Source organism: Ranitomeya variabilis, chromosome 4, assembly GCF_051348905.1.
Source record: "Ranitomeya variabilis isolate aRanVar5 chromosome 4, aRanVar5.hap1, whole genome shotgun sequence".
NCBI classification, from domain to species: Eukaryota; Metazoa; Chordata; class Amphibia; order Anura; family Dendrobatidae; genus Ranitomeya; species Ranitomeya variabilis.
Window position 1 is genome coordinate 770,882,781 of NC_135235.1, and position 16,425 is coordinate 770,899,205.

The 16,425-nt window shown below is 41.0% G+C and overlaps 1 protein-coding gene across 1 annotated transcript in view; it reads right to left on the minus strand.

Moving 5' to 3' along the window:
- Positions 1 to 437: 437 nt before the first annotated feature.
- LOC143766942 (uncharacterized) overlaps positions 438 to 16,425 on the minus strand; it is a 46,433-nt gene continuing 30,445 nt past the window's right edge. The window contains exon 7 of the mRNA XM_077254958.1: positions 438 to 3,327. Within this exon, the coding sequence (XP_077111073.1) occupies positions 1,382 to 3,327 (1,946 nt within the window). The 3' untranslated portion in view covers positions 438 to 1,381. The remainder of the gene's footprint in view (positions 3,328 to 16,425) is intronic.

Below are 16,425 nucleotides of genomic sequence, written 5' to 3' on the forward strand. Positions count from 1 at the left end.
TCCCATATAATATTCCATCCTTGAACGCACACTGCTCGCATCATGTTTTGTACAATTTGTCAATAATATATATAGGTTCTCCCCGTCTGAGTTATTTTTGAAGGTGAACAAAATACGATTTTCCTGTAATTCATTTCTCACCCTCTAGGTATAATAATGGCTTTTCCCTGTGTGGGATTTTTGCTGTTTATAAAGGTTGACAACTAGTTGGACAAGCCCTTCTCATTCCTCATGTTTGGTCCTGTTAAAATAAAAATCCTCATACAAACCTCCCATGGTGGCGCCGTTTCAGTGGTGTTGGCGCTTGTGTTCTTGGGGCTCTTTTGAGGCTTTTAGCTCATGTGAGCCCTGTGCCCAATCAGCGCTGACGTCACTGTCCCCACCTTCGGACAAATCAAGCATCATGAGGCAGTCAGATAGCAGCCGCGGCCCTGGCTTCCTGTTCATGTTCAATACGTCCGAAGGAAGGAACAGTGAAGCTGCCGCTGATCGGGTGCAGGGCTCGTGTGATGTAACAACCTCACATAAGCCCCCGGGACAGTGAGTCTCGACACCGCTGAAGTGGAGCCGGCTGCCAGCGGAGTATGAGTGTTTTTATTTTAATGAGGCCAAACTTGAGGAATGAGTTCACTGAGAAAAAAACATTCTAATCAGACATAATTATATATAAAAATGGTCACTTGATTAGAAGATTCACTGACAAAAGGATAAAACTAAACTTTATTAATTCCAAATGTTAAACTATACCCATAATTCACTCCCTGAAGGTTAATCAGTAGGTGACTAATAGAAAAAACATGTACCCCACAGTTCAGTATATAGGGCGAGGTGACGTACACACACTCACTCTCCAAGCCACACATTTCTATGGGTTTCATCATCCTCACCAAAGGCGACTCATCAGGAGACTATTTAACATTGACCTATATTCAAGCAGGACTAGACAAAAAAAAAAAAACAACCTAAAGTCATGTATCATATTATCCAAAACAGCGAGAAAACCAGACACATATTAGCAGATCCCAGACCTCAAACTATATACTTCGTAAGTTTATAAGCCACTCCAGTGTCAGGAATAGATAGTATGTGAAAATACAGTACAATTGTGTTTTTCTCCTACAGGGACTGCCCTAGTTTGGTATTGTAACAGCTGTTAATTAGTAGTGCATTTATTATGGGTATAGTTTTACATTTGGAATTAATAAGGTTTAGTTGTATCCTTTTGTCAGCAAACATGAGGAATGACAAATGGGGTTTCTCTTAAGAAGATTCAATTTTGATTAAAACTATTCCAACATTATGAACATAAAAAAGGCTTCTCCCCTATGTGATGTCTCTGATGTTTATTAACAGTTGATTTCCAAGTAAAATATTTCTCACATTAAGAAAATGAAAAAGGCTTCTCCCCTGTGTGAGTTCTGTGATGATTAACCAAATCTGATTTCCAGGTAAAACATTTCCCACATTCCGAACAGGAAAAAGGCTTCTCCCCTGTGTGAGTTCTATGATGATTAACCAAATCTGATTTCTGGATAAAACATTTCCCACATTCTGAACAGGAAAAAGGCTTCTCCCCTGTGTGAGTTCTTTGGTGTCTATCAAAATATGATTTATATGCAAAACATTTCCCACATTCTGAACAGGAAAAAGGCTTCTCCCCTGTGTGAGTTCTCTGGTGATTAACAAGATTCACTTGCTTGCTAAAACATTTCCCACATTCTGAACAGCAAAAATGGTTCTCTCCTGTGTGAGTTATTTGGTGTGTAACAAGATTACCTTTATAGTTAAAACATTTCCCACATTCAAAGCATGAAAAAGGCTTCTTTCCTTTGTGAGTTATTTGATGTCTAACAAGAATCGCTTTCTGGTTAAAACATTTCCCACATTCTGAACAGGAAAAAGGCTTCTCCCCTGTGTGAGTTCTATGGTGATTAACCAAATCTGATTTCTGGATAAAACATTTCCCACATTCTGAACAGGAAAAAGGATTCTCCCCTGTGTGAGTTCTTTGGTGTCTAACAAAATGTGATTTATCTGCAAAACATTTCCCACATTCTGAACAGGAAAAAGGCTTCTCCCCTGTGTGAGTTCTATGATGATTAACCAAATCTGATTTCTGGATAAAACATTTCCCACATTCTGAACAGGAAAAAGGCTTCTCCCCTGTGTGAGTTCTATGGTGATTAACCAAATCTGATTTCTGGATAAAACATTTCCCACATTCTGAACAGGAAAAAGGATTCTCCCCTGTGTGAGTTCTTTGGTGTCTAACAAAATGTGATTTATCTGCAAAACATTTCCCACATTCTGAACAGGAAAAAGGCTTCTCCCCTGTGTGAGTTCTATGATGATTAACCAAATCTGATTTCTGGATAAAACATTTCCCACATTCTGAACAGGAAAAAGGCTTCTCCCCTGTGTGGGTTCTCTGGTGACAAACAAAATCCCATTTCTTGCTAAAACATTTCCCACATTCTGAACATGAAAAAGGCTTCTCCCCTGTGTGGGTTCTTTGGTGACAAGTAAGAACCCATTTCTGGTTAAAACATTTCCCACATTCTAAGCATGAAAAAGGCTTCTTTCCTTTGTGAGTTATTTGATGTCTAACAAGAAGCGCTTTCTGGTTAAAACATTTCACACATTCTGAACAGGAAAAAGGCTTCTCCTCTGTGTGAGTTCTATGATGATTAACCAAATCTGATTTCTGGATATAACATTTCCCACATTCTGAACAGGAAAAAGGCTTCTCCTCTGTGTGAGTTCTATGGTGATTAACCAAATCTGATTTCTGGATAAAACATTTCCCACATTCTGAACAGGAAAAAGGCTTCTCCCCTGTGTGAGTTCTTTGGTGTCTAACAAAATATGATTTATCTCCAAAACATTTCCCACATTCTGAACAGGAAAAAGGCTTCTCCCCTGTGTGAGTTCTATGATGATTAACCAAATCTGATTTCTGGATAAAACATTTCCCACATTCTGAACAGGAAAAAGGCTTCTCCCCTGTGTGAGTTCTTTGGTGTCTAACAAAATGTGATTTGCTGTTAAAACATTTCCCACATTCTGAACATGAAAATGACTTCTTTGCTTTAGGAGCAGTTTGTTTTTTAATGCCTCTTTTGTGACTTTGATTTTCCTTAGTAGTCAGTAATGAATCAGAAGATGGGACCTGTTTCCTAGGATCAGATGATAGATCTTTGCTGTGAATGGATGATGATATATCTGGAGTAATGGCATTCACTTCAGTTGTATCTTGTAGGATCTCAAGATCATCAGATTTAAAAATTGAATATGCACGCTGTCCCTCTGATCTCCTGGCAAAGTCATCTGCTAAGATAAACAATTATTTTTAATAAAATATCCTTGAGTTTTATATTTTTGAACATTTCTACTTAAACTGTCCATAAAAATGGCAAGCTATGTAAAAAAAACTTTAATTACACTATATAACAATTTTTATTTTTTTTATTTTTTTTTGGAATAATAAACCCCTGGTGAACCCCTTTATTGTATTTAGTCCTGGTAGAAAGAAAATACTAATAATAAGTAATATGACCACTGTATTCATTGGTACGGCACAATAGTGTACAGAAACAGGAAGCCTTAACAGGGGTCAGATGAGAGATAGAGCTCTCCACTATAAATACTGTCAATATATATGATACACTAAGGCAATAAATGTGGATAAAGCAAATATAGGTGATATATCCCGCTAACAGTTTATTCCAGTGTGCCAACGTACGTGGACATAAAGCCAGACACTCGCAGGTTTATTTACTGCTGCACAAATGGAGTGTTTCTAAGGCATTGCAGGTGACCATAAGTCATATTCCTGTCCAACACAGCGGCTATTTCTGTAACTAAACCATGGTTTGTCATGGAAAGTGAGAAGTGTTTACTTTCAATGACAATGACCAAATATTGGAAGAATAACAATGCACTAAATTAATAGGAAGAGCAATATGTGTGTGTGGAAATGGGAAAATGGGATGGAAAAAGAAATGTGTAGAAGGAATGCTGATGCTTTATGGTTTTCATGGCAGGTAACTGTTTTACTGTTATACTGTTTTGAATGAAAGTTAATTAATCAAATTATTTTGATTGTTCTTTTTTAAATTTTTTAACTGAATTTTATTTTTCCTTGAATTTTGGTTTTCTGGACAAGTTGTGATTTTTTTTTTTTTTATAAATTCTTTATTTAAAGTGAAGACTGATAACAATACATTCATATTATGTTAGCGTAAATAAATCATGCTCATCACGTTAACGGCATTAATCCAACCAAAATTAACATCATTTGGGAAGGTTAGGAGGGGGGGGGTGGAAAAAGGGGGGGGAGGGTAGGAAGGGCAGGGCAAAGGGAAGACTGATGGGTAAGGTCAAGGAGGAAAAATAGGGAGAAAGGGGAGGGAACAATAAACATTACATTTCAAGTACACGTGAGGATATCACTCCAAAGCAAACTATCCAATAGCAAGAAAATCGTGAAAAAGCAATGGCAAGTAAAGAACAATATTAAGACGTATTAGATCTAAATGTTTTCCAGGGGAGCCAATTAGATACAAAACGTTCATGGGAATATGTTTCCCAATTTGAAAGTTCCTCTAATCTGTAAATATGGTCCATTTTGTTAAACCACTCCCCTTGCGTTGGGGGGGGTCTCACTCTTCCAATGACTAGTTATCAAGTGCTTTGCAGCACTTAGCAACAAGGGGAGAAGGTCATGCTTCGATGGTCTGAAGTTATTCGACGGACACGAAAGAATGGCCTCAGAAGCCAACAAATTGGTTTTAATTCGTTTTAACTTTTTAAGCGTGGAGTTTATTCCCCCCAGAAATTTCTAATCAGAGAACATTCCCAAAATATATGACCATGATTTCCTTGGGTGGCTTGGTATCGCCAACATAAGTCTGAGTCCGATAGACCCAGATGGTGGAGCTTGACTGGAGTCATATGCCATCTGGTTAGTATCTTGTAAGAGTTTTTCTGTAACAGGATACAACGGGAGAAACCACGGGCAAACATCAACATCTTGGAGATCTGATCTTCTATAAAGGTAACATTAAATTCAGATTCCCAGGAGTAAATAAAAGACGGTTTAGAGTATTGAGGGGGGGGGGGGTAATAAGTCGGGAATATATGCGCGATAATACTTTATATCTAGCTGATCCAGTTTTGAGCATGAGATCTAACCATGACCAGTTGGACTTGTGTGGGAATTGTTTTCTGAATTGCGCTAGGGTACGTGTAGTATGGTGTTTTTGAAGGAAATTTTTTGGAGAAGTTAAAGCGTTACTAGGCCAAATATAATTTTTAAGGGTTTTTCCATCATAAAAATCAGTAAGAGAGTCCATAGGAAGTTTCGACCATAAGTTATATGAATCCTTAAAGATAGGGTTGACCAGGTAAGGGATGACTGCAATGGGAGTTAGTGATGAGGGAAATGACTCTGGCGGCAAATCATTCAAAACGGAACGTCTGATATGCAGGGTTGCTAAGGTTATAACGTCCAGACCAAGCGAAGCGCATTGTTTTGAACGTGACTATAAGAATGGGATTCCCCCATTGCCCAGTGGAGCCATATCTATCATGTCCAGTGAACCCCTCTCGAAACCGAGTGCGATTCTCAGCCACTTAAGTGTATAGCTTTGTAATAAATGTAAGGGTCAGGGACACCCAAACCACCGCATGAAGTGGGATATGATAACAATTTGAAGGGAATTCTAGCTGGTTTACTTCTCCATATAAATTTAGATATTGAGGACCTTATTTTTTTGAAGAAAGTAAGGGGGAGACGGATGGGGACCATACTCATGCAGTATAGTAGCATAGGCATCAGGTATGCTTTAAATACGTTGATACGTCCTATCCACGATAAAGTGGGCAGGTTATACGATTTCATCAACGTGTCTAATTTCTTTAGCAAGGGTGAAAAATTAGAGCTAAATAAATCCATGGGGTCCCTGGTAACCCAGACACCCAAATATTTTATAGAGGATTCAGACCAAGAGAAGGGGGTTAATTTACGCAAGTTAGATAGCTGGAAGTTTGATAAGGTAATATTGAGAGCCTTCGATTTAGAGTTGTTAATTTTAAAATTTGATATTTTACCAAAATGATTAAGTATATTGAGGATAATGGGGAATGCTTTAAAAGGATTAGTGATGAGGAAAAGCAGATCATCTGCGAATGCTAAGGTCTTTACTTCCATACTCCCTATCCGCAATCCCCTGACCTGATCCTCCTGTCTGATTCTCTGAATCAGCGTTTCGATAACCAGTATAAACAAAGAAGGGGACAAGGGGCAACCCTGCCTGGTACCGTTACTAATATTAAAAACGTCTGATAAGATACCGTTCACCCGGACCCTGGCGGAGGGAAAGGAATACAAGGAAAAAACTGCTGTAATAAACTGAGAAGGAAAGCCAAATCGACACAAGACCTTCTCCATGTATCTCCAACTCACTCTGTCAAAAGCCTTCTCGGCATCAGTAGATAGGAGAGTCAGTGGCAAATTCCGCTTTCTAGCATACATTATGGATTGGAGGACTTTAGTTGAATTATCCTTGCCCTCCCTTCCTCACACAAAACCCGCCTGGTCCGAGCGAATCAATCTAGGGAGGATGTTACCTAATCTGGTCGCTAGGAGTTTTGCCCAAAGCTTCGTATCTGTGTTGAGGAGGGATATCGGCCTGTAGCTGGAACAAAGATTGGGGTCTTTACCCTCTTTTGGCAGCACTGTGATAAAGGCTTCTAAGGCTTGTTTCTGGAGGGATTGCCCTGCCAGATACGAATTGAATAGTGTAACTAAATGGGGTAATAGGGATTTTATTAACTTTTTATAGTAGATGATTGGGAGGCCGTCAGGGCCCAGAGCTTTCCCGTTAGGAATGTTAGATAGAATCTCTAAGACCTCCTCGGGAGCGATTGGAGCCATTAAAGATGCAATATCATCTGTAAACAGTGAGGGGAGTCTCAAAGAGGAAAGGAAGTTGTCTATTGTTTCCGAGGCTGCCCCCGGTTCTCCCATGCCCTCAGGTGCTTCTAAATTGTAGAGGTTTTCGTAAAAATGTTTAAACTCCTCAGCAATGTCCCTGGTCTCAGAAATAATTGATCCACTCCTACCTTTTAATCGTGTGATAAAGGTACGTCTACTACGCTTTCTCAGTAGAGAATAACAATTTTTTTTTTCCTGGGTAGAGAGTGTGTTTTCCTAACACGTTATGCCAAAAACAAATAGAAAATAGTTGTTGCTCCACCAAAACTTTACTTCTGTGCTCAGGACAATGACATTTTGAAATTTGTCTGTTTTCGGTAAAAATCTCGATTCTTATTCAATACTGAGTAGTCTAGAATATTCTTGAACTTCTAGAATTGTGCAGAAGTTTCTACAATTTTTCCATAATTATCTAGCAGTTTCAAGAAACTTTTAGAACTTTCTAGCACATTATTTGACTGTTCAATAGTTGTCACACAAGTATAAAAGCACAGGTGACTCGAACCAACAGTTCAGTTTATGTTATTGCTGAGTAAGAGAATAACGAATCGTAATTAAAGCGCAATTTTTTTTTGGATGGCATCAAGAGGTTGTTTGCGCTCAGCAGATGCATTTTGCTACGTGTGGGGAAATTTATAAAGACAAGAGCGAGAAAGTATGTCATAAGATGTGCGAGGCCTACAAGTCATATTACGGCATGCCTATCGGGGATCAAGACAAGTCCTGGGTACCTCATTTCATATGCGAATATTGCAAGAAAACTCTTGAAGGTAAGGTGAACAATTGATGCTCATTTAGATGGCAGTGCTTTCTTTTGTAGAATTTCAATGATTTAGATCTAGTACGGTTTAACACGTTGCAATTGACAACATTTTCACATATGTCAATGCACTATAGTAAAATATGTATTAAGTAATGTGTAAAATTTCATGCTTTTAAATTTATATAATTACATCTGCTATGTTACAGTTTGGTAGAGGGGCGAAAAGAGCCTTGAAGTTTCCTATCCCGCGAATTTGGCGGCAACCAACCGACCACAAGCAACTGCTACTTCTGCATGGTGGATCCTGCCAAATGTCGCACAGGCAAGAATGCGCCTCAAATAGTTTATCCAGACCTTCCTTCTTCCATTTCCCCAGTAGCACACTGCCCCGAGATGCCTGTTCCAACTCCCCCGAAGAGGGATCAGCCATCTTCAGGAAAAAGAAGCAAGTCGGACAGCGAGGAAGATATTGGAGATCAAGATTACGTTTTCACAGATGCGGTTGAGGAGAGAAGGCCATACTTTCCTAACCAGAAAGACATCAACAATCTAATCAGAGACCTTTGTCGTACCAAGTCCAATGCTGAGCTTCTGACATCCAGGCTCAAGCAGTGGAACTTGTTGGATAAAAACGTGCAAGCTACAGATCCAAGAAAGCGTCAAACATTTTCCAACGTCTTCTGTTGAGAAGTGCTTCTGCAACAATGCGGCCGGTCTTTTTGAGGGTATAGGTATCACCTGTAACCCGAGTGAATGTCGCCTATTCACAGACAATTCATCCCGGAGCCTCAAAGCCGTGCTGTTTCACAACGGAAACAACTACCCATCTCTCCCTATAACTCACTCTTTGTAGCTCAAAGAGGACTACACCAGTGTCAAGATACACATAAAGGAACATCAGCCGTGTATTGTACTACCAAAAAATGGCGACTCAAACATAGATATAACACTAATTGGAGAACCATGAGTCAAGAAGTTGCCAAAAACAATTAGAGCAAAAAGTACAAAGTTTATTAAAGATACATCAGTATCAGGATAAAATATTACCAATTACAATAAAGTAACAAAGTGACTAAATCCGTGGATACAGTGGTGAGCTGAGAACACCAGTACGGGACAAGAAAATCCTGGATATATAGATATGTAATACATAGTCTTTAGTGCACACATTGTGACAGCATATCCGCCAAAAATAGGCAGCCCAGCAAGGAATATGGAGATATAATAACATGAAATGCAAGAATGCTACAAAAGTAGCCGGGAGCCAAAGCACACACAAAATAAGTAAAGCAATTAACTACCCATGTGGGATGATGTAGAGGTCCCGTCCGGAGCCCAGTCACATACCTCTGTGCCTATTTTTGGCAGATAGTCTTTAGTGCACACATTGTGACAGCATATGTATTACATATCTATATATCCAGGATTTTCTTGTCCCGTACTGGTGTTCTCAGCTCACCACTGTATCCACGGATTTAGTCACTTTGTTACTTTATTGTAATTGGTAATATTTTATCTTGATACTGATGTATCTTTAATAAACTTTGTACTTTTTGCTCTAATTGTTTTTGGCAACTTCTTGACTCATGGTTCTCCAATTAGTGTTATACCAGTGTCAAGATGTTGCAGAGTGCCTTGAAGTATGACGACAATGCATGGGAGGTCATCGGAGACTTCAAAATGGTGTCATTCCTGATGGGCCTTCAAGGCGGTTTCACAAAATTTCCTTTGCCTCTGGGACAGCCGTGACACTAAGGCACACTATCACAGAAAGGACTGGGCACAGCGGACCGAGTTCTCTGTGGGGGAAGAGCAACGTCAAGTTGGAACCGCTGATAGAACCTCTGAAGGTGCTGAAGCCACCACTGCACATCAAGTTAGGCCTCATCAAGCAATTTGTCACGGCTCTTGACAAGGAGTCAGCAGCTTTCAAGTACCTCCAAGGTGTCTTTTCAAAGCTGTCTGAGGCAAAGGTCAAGGCTGTTATCGTCGTCAGACCGCAAATCAAGAAGATCATAGAATGTGATTAGTTCACCAAGCTGCTGAACAGGACAGAGAAAACAGCTTGGAACAGTTTCGTTACAGTGGTTCATGGCTTCCGGGTAATCACAAGGCTAAAAACTATGTGCAGTTGGTTCAGACTCTGAATGAATTACGTCATAATGGGATGCAGAATGTCTCTCAAAGTACAATATGTCACAAGAAAACAATCTCAATCACCAGGATTCGTTGAAGCATTAGAATTATGACCTCATAAAGTGACACTGGTCAGAATTGAAAAAATTGGCCCGGTCATGAAGGCAAAAACAAGCTCTGGCGCGAAAGGGTTAATATTTTTCTGTACAACCTTTTGAGGCAATCACATGATTCCTGTAACTGTAAACTATAGACTTCTGCACCTCTCAACAGGTATTTTGGCCCACTTCTCAAGAGCAAACTGCTCTAGTTGTCTCGTGTTAGAAGATTGGCTTTTCCAGATGTTTCAGCTATTTCCAAAGCTGTTCAATAGGATTAATGTCAGGGCTCATAGAAGGCCACTTTAGAATAGTCCAATGTTTCTCTCTTAGCCATTTTTGGGTGTTTTTAGCTGTGTGTTTTGGGTCATTATCCTGTTGCAAGATCCATGACCTGCAACTGAGACCAAGCTTTCTGACACTGGGCAGCACATTTCTCTCTAGAATCCCTTGATAGTCTTGATTTCATTGTACCCTGCACAGATTCTAGACACCCTGCGCCAGATGCAACAAAGCAGCCCCAGAACATAACAGAGCCTCCTCCATGTTTCACAGTAGGGACAGCTTTCTTTTCTTGATATGCTTCATTTTTCCGTTTGTGAACATAGAGCTGATGTGCCTTGCCAAAAAGATCAATTTTTGTCTCATCTGTCTATAGGACATTCTCCCAGAAGCTTTGTGGCTTGTCAACATGTAGTTTGGCAAATTCCAGTCTGGCTTTTTTATGATTTTTTTTCAACAATGGTGTCCTCCGTGGTCTTCTCCCATGAAGTCCACTTTGGCTCATACAACGACAGATGGTGTGATCTGCCAATGATGTTCCTTGAGCTTGAAGTTCACCTTTAATCTGTTTAGAAGTTTTTATGGGCTCTTTGCTACCATTTGTATTATAAGTCTCCTTGATTTGCCATCAATTTTCCTCCTGCGGCCACATCCAGGGAGGTTAGCTACAGTCCCATGGATCTTACATTTCTGAATAATATCTGCAACTGTAGTCACAGGAACATCAAGCTGCTGGGAGATGGTCTTATAACTTTTACCTTTAACATGTTTGTCTATAATTTTCTTTCTAATCTCAGACAACTCTTTCCTTCGCTTCCGCTCGTCCATGTTGAGTGTGATACCAAACAGCACAGTATCTGTAGCCCTATATACAGGCCACTCACTGATTCCAAGATTGTACACACCCGTGATGCTAGTTAGTGGACACACCTTGATTTAACATGTCCCTTTTGTCACATTACTTTCAGGGGTACCATCATTTCTGTGCATGTCTATTTTTTGAGTTTTATTTTTTTAGAAGTCTGTGGAAGCATGGCTGAAAAGCAGTGTCTGACTTTCATTTGTTCATTTTCATAGATCTTTTATTTCTTATTACTTTTGTCAGATTCAAGTTATTTCTGTGACCATTGTTGGCTTTTCTGTCATTAAACGAGGGAAACCAACAATTTTGACCACATATGTATAGATTATAACCCTCAGTGAATTCCTTTTTAAATGGTATCACTTTATGGGGATTTCGACTATTCTGGTTTTCTGTCATTTAGTCATATTAGTGCTCCTGCATATGGTGTGTCCAATCTCATCTGGGATCTGTTCCTGCTGTCCAGCTGGAGTAGTCTGCTCTTGTAATCATTATAGGGGATAACTCAGGAGACTCTTTGCGTGGAACAAGACAACTACAGGACACAGTTTTATAAGTGGTAAAGTCTATATTATCACACGGTGATTCAAACAGGTGCAGAGAGAAACTCAAGTCCACAACACTTGGTGCAAATATTAAACGCAGCTTAACAGTCTATAGGGAGCTTCAGAGGAAAATGCAATCACACAGAAAGTCTATGAAGCACAATCATTCTTGAGGATACTTGACACAAATAAGTCCTTCTTTAGTCCAAACACAGATAGCTATGCTTATAAAGCAGTTCAAATAATAACTTAGCACAGCCAGGAAGGCCTGGGTAATAGTCTCAGATTTTTGCAGAGCAGCAACAGCTTACATGTCCAACAAATGCAGATGGAAGAAAACACAAGCAGCAGATGAAGGAGGATTACTGGAAACTGGTGTATGCAGCAGGAACTCAGAGCAGAGTAGCAGGATAACCATACAGGTTCACAGGAGCAGGTATATAGCCAGGGAGTCACTAGGGTCAGGATCTGGATGCAAGGCAGAACACTCTAGCACAGATTGAAGGCTGGGGTGGAGTTTTACAGCAGGAAGACACAGTGCATATGAGACCAAAGACGCCATCTTAGAAAAGGGCAGTAATGCACAAAAGGTAATAAAAAATGTTCAGAGTCCTGACATTACTCCCTCCATAGAAGCGGCCTCAGGACGATCCTGGACCTGGTTTTTCAGGGAATCTCTGATGAAAACGAGAAATCTTCTGTTGGGCATTGATGTTTTTCACAGGTTCCCAAGAGTCTTCCTCAGGGGGATATCCCTGCCATCTTATCAGATATTGGAGCCGATTCCTGCGAATCCTGGAATCAATAATTTCCTCCACCACAAATTGTTCTTGCCCATCAATCACCACAGGCTGCGGAGGTGGCACAACATGTCCCTGGAAGGTATTAGGAGATACAGGCTTTAGTAAAGATACATGAAAAACTGGGTGTACGTTCATAGTCCTAGGCAGCTTCAGCCGGCAGGCCACAGAGCTCACAATACCGTTGATCTTGAAAGGGCCAATGAATTTCTGTCCAAGTTTTTGTGAAGGAACGTTTAACTTCAGATTCTTAGTTGCTAACCACACGGAATCTCCTACCTTGAACATGGGTGCAGGTTTACAGAATCTATCAGCCGATCTCTTATAACGTTCTTGAGCTGTGGTCAGGGATTCCTTCAGAACCTCCAGATTTTGCCTCATCGCAGTTAGCCTTTCCTCCACTGCCGGAACCGGAGAATTAATTGGAGACCTAGGTAAGATACATGGATGATAACCCAGATTGGCAAAGAATGGTGTACATTTAGTGGAGGCGCTGAGAATTATTATATGAAAATTCGGCTAACGGCAGCAACTCCAACCAATCTTCCTGGAGATGGCTGACATAGCATCTTAGATATTGTTCCAGCGTCTGGTTGGTACGCTCAGTCTGACCATTTGTCTGGGGATGGTAAGCAGAAGAGAGACAGACATTAATATTGAGTGCAGAGCAAAACCCCTTCCAGAATCTTTAAGTGAACTGTATTCTACGGTCAGAGATGATCTCATCCGGAACCCCATGCAACCGAACGACATTCTGTATAACTAAGTTCACTGTATCTTTAGCTGAGGGGAGCAGCTTTAGTCAGGCGATCAACTACCACCATGATTGTGTTCATGCCCCCCCGATGTAGGCAGCTCCACAATAAAGTCCATTGATATAGACCCCCAAGGGCGGGATGGAACAGGTAATGGTTGTAGAAGACCCGTAGGTGCCACATGAGGAGTCTTGTAATGAGCACATACCTCGCTAGAGAGAACATAGTCCTTGGTGTCCTTCAGGCAAGTTGGCCACCAGAAGAATCAGCTCAGGAAATCTTGTGTCTTCTGTACCCCCTGTGACCAGCCATCTTGGAGTCATGTATCAACTTGAGGATCTGCAGACGGATGACCTCAGGGACGTAGATACGTCGATCTCTGAACCACATGCCACCCTTAAAGACAAGAATAATATCCACAGGTGGGTTGGCCAGAAATACATCACCGTCATAGGCCTCCCTGCACTCCTTCCACAAGTCCTGATCGTGGATAACTCCGATGAAATTGGCATCAGATAGAATGGTCTTGGACAGGGCTCCAGGTACAGAATCCGCAGCATGGATTCGGGATAAAGCATCAGCCTTCCCATTACGAGAACCTGGATGGTACGAGATAAAGTTAAATTGATTTAAAAATAAGTTCCAACGAGCCTGATGAGGAGAAAGACATCTAGCAGATCTAAGGAACTCTAAATTGCAATGGTAAGTTAGCACTATGATCTGTTGTGCAGCTCCTTGCAGATGATGCCTCCATTCTTTGAAAGCCACAATAATAGCCAACAATTCCTTTTCTCCCACGTCGTAATTCTTCTCTGCTGAGGTTAGTTTACGGGAAAAGAAAGCACAAGGATGTAGCAGACCCTTCTCTCCAGTTCTTTGGGAGAGAATAGCCCTCAAAGCATTATCAGAAGCATCCACCTCCACAATGAAAGTAAGTGTTGGATCTGGGTGTATCAACAGCGGTGCTGAGGTGAAACAGATCTTAAGCCGATCAAAAGCTTCTTGAGCCTGTGATGACCACTTAAAGGGCTTTTCCTTCTTTGTCAAGGAAGTAATGGGACGGACAATATCAGAAAAATTTTGAATAAAGCATCTGTAGAAATTTGCAAAACCAATAAAACGTTGGACCTCCTTAACGTTCTTGGGTACCGGCCAGTCAAGGATAGCCTGAATTTTTCCAGATTCCATGTTCAGCCCCTGGGGAGAGATGATATAACCTAAGAACTGTATCTCAGAACAATGGAACTCGCATTTCTCCGGCTTAATATACAGATGGTTCTCTTTCAGACGTCTTAAAACAGTTTTGACATGTTCCTGTAGAGAGTCAGAAAAGATTAGTATATCGTCCAAATAGACCACCACAAACTGGTCCAACAAATCTCTGAAAATGTCATTAGCAAGGTGTTGAAACATTGCAGGGGCGTTACAAAGCCCGAAGGGCATCACAAGATATTCAAAGTGTCCATACCGGCATCTGAATGCTGTCTTCCACTCATCCCCTGGACGAATACGCACCAAATTATAAGCCCCACGAAGATCCAGTTTAGAGAACACCTTAGCATGGCGGACTCTTTCCAGTAATTCAGGAATCAGAGGCAAAGGGTAACTGTTTCGTATGGTTACCTTATTGAGTTCCCGATAGTCAACACAGGGTCTCAGGGTCCCATCCTTCTTTTTTACAAAAAGTATAGGTGCCTCTGCTGGTGAGGAAGAAGGATGTATGAAGCCTTTGGCTAGATTTTCATCAATATACTCCTTTAAGGCTTGAAGGTCAGGTGCCACCAAAGGGTATATGTTACCAAAAGGAATAGCTGCCCCAGGAAGCAGCTCAATGGGACAGACATAATGCCTGTGTGGAGAAAGCTGATCTGCATTCTTTTTGTTACAGATGTCAGAGAACTCTTTATATGCTGGAGATAAAGAAAATACCTGTACATGTGGTTCCGTAGCCGTGGACTCAGGGACAGCTTCTGTTAACGCAGAGTTGCTCCTTGTTGGAGAGATAATCTCCTTGGTCTCCCAGTTGATAATTGGGTTCTAACAACGCAACCAAGGAATGACTAAAATCACAGGAAAATGAGAAGAAGAAATTAGCAAGAAAGAAAGTTGCTCCTGATGATTAGGCTCCAACAAAATTTCAAGGGGTACGGTCTCCTGATCCACAGGCCCAGAGATTAAAGGTGACCCATCCACTGTTTCCATGGTAATTGGAGAGGCTCTTTGCTGAATTTCAATACTATGTTCCTTGGCAAATGTGATATCCATGAAATTGCCACCTGCACCAGAGTCAATCATAGCTGCACTGGAAATCCACTGTCCTGAACACAGGATCTTAATAGGGAGAGAACAGTGAGAGTTCTTTTCCTTAAGCTCCTTGGGGGGTGAAGTCATAGAAAGTGAATGGAATACAGCGTTAAAAGGCAGGCTACATTCAGAGATGTCAGATTCATCATCACAGTTGTCATACTCCCCTACCGCTGCTATCACCTCGTTAGGCTGTCTGGGACACTTAGGACAATTGATCAGAAAGTGGTCAGACTGGCTGCAGTAGAAACATGGACTTTCACGAAGGCGATGCTCCTGGCGCTCATTAATCTCGCGCCTCTGAACGGAATCAATTTGCATGGGCACCCCCTCCACCTCCCGAGATGTTTTACCTGCAGGCTCTTTGGAAGGAAGGGAAAAGTTAGAGATACAGTTAAAGGCAACAAACTTCTCCTGCCTACGCTCAGTAAGGCGAATGTCTATGCGCACACAATGCTGTATAAACGTTTTTAGCTCTTGTGGTGACTCAGAGCGTGCTAATTCATCTTTTACAATACTAGACAGACCCCTTTTAAAAATAGGCAATTGTGCATAACTGTCCCAATTAGTATCTACCGCTAATCTCCTGAATTCAGTAGCATACTCAATAACAGAACGTTTAGCCTGGCGTAATCACAATAAAGCAGATTCAGCGGTTGCACGGCGATTAGGATCATCAAACATTAATACCATAGCAGCCAAGAAATCATCCAAGTCATTTAACCGTGGGTCACAAGATTCAATCATCAGATTCGCCCAGGCGAGCGCTCATGAGGTCAGCAGCATTATTACAAACAATACCTTGGATCTATCATTAGCAAAACAGTCGGCATGTACATCAAAATATAGCATACATTGATTCACAAAGCCACGAAATTTGTCG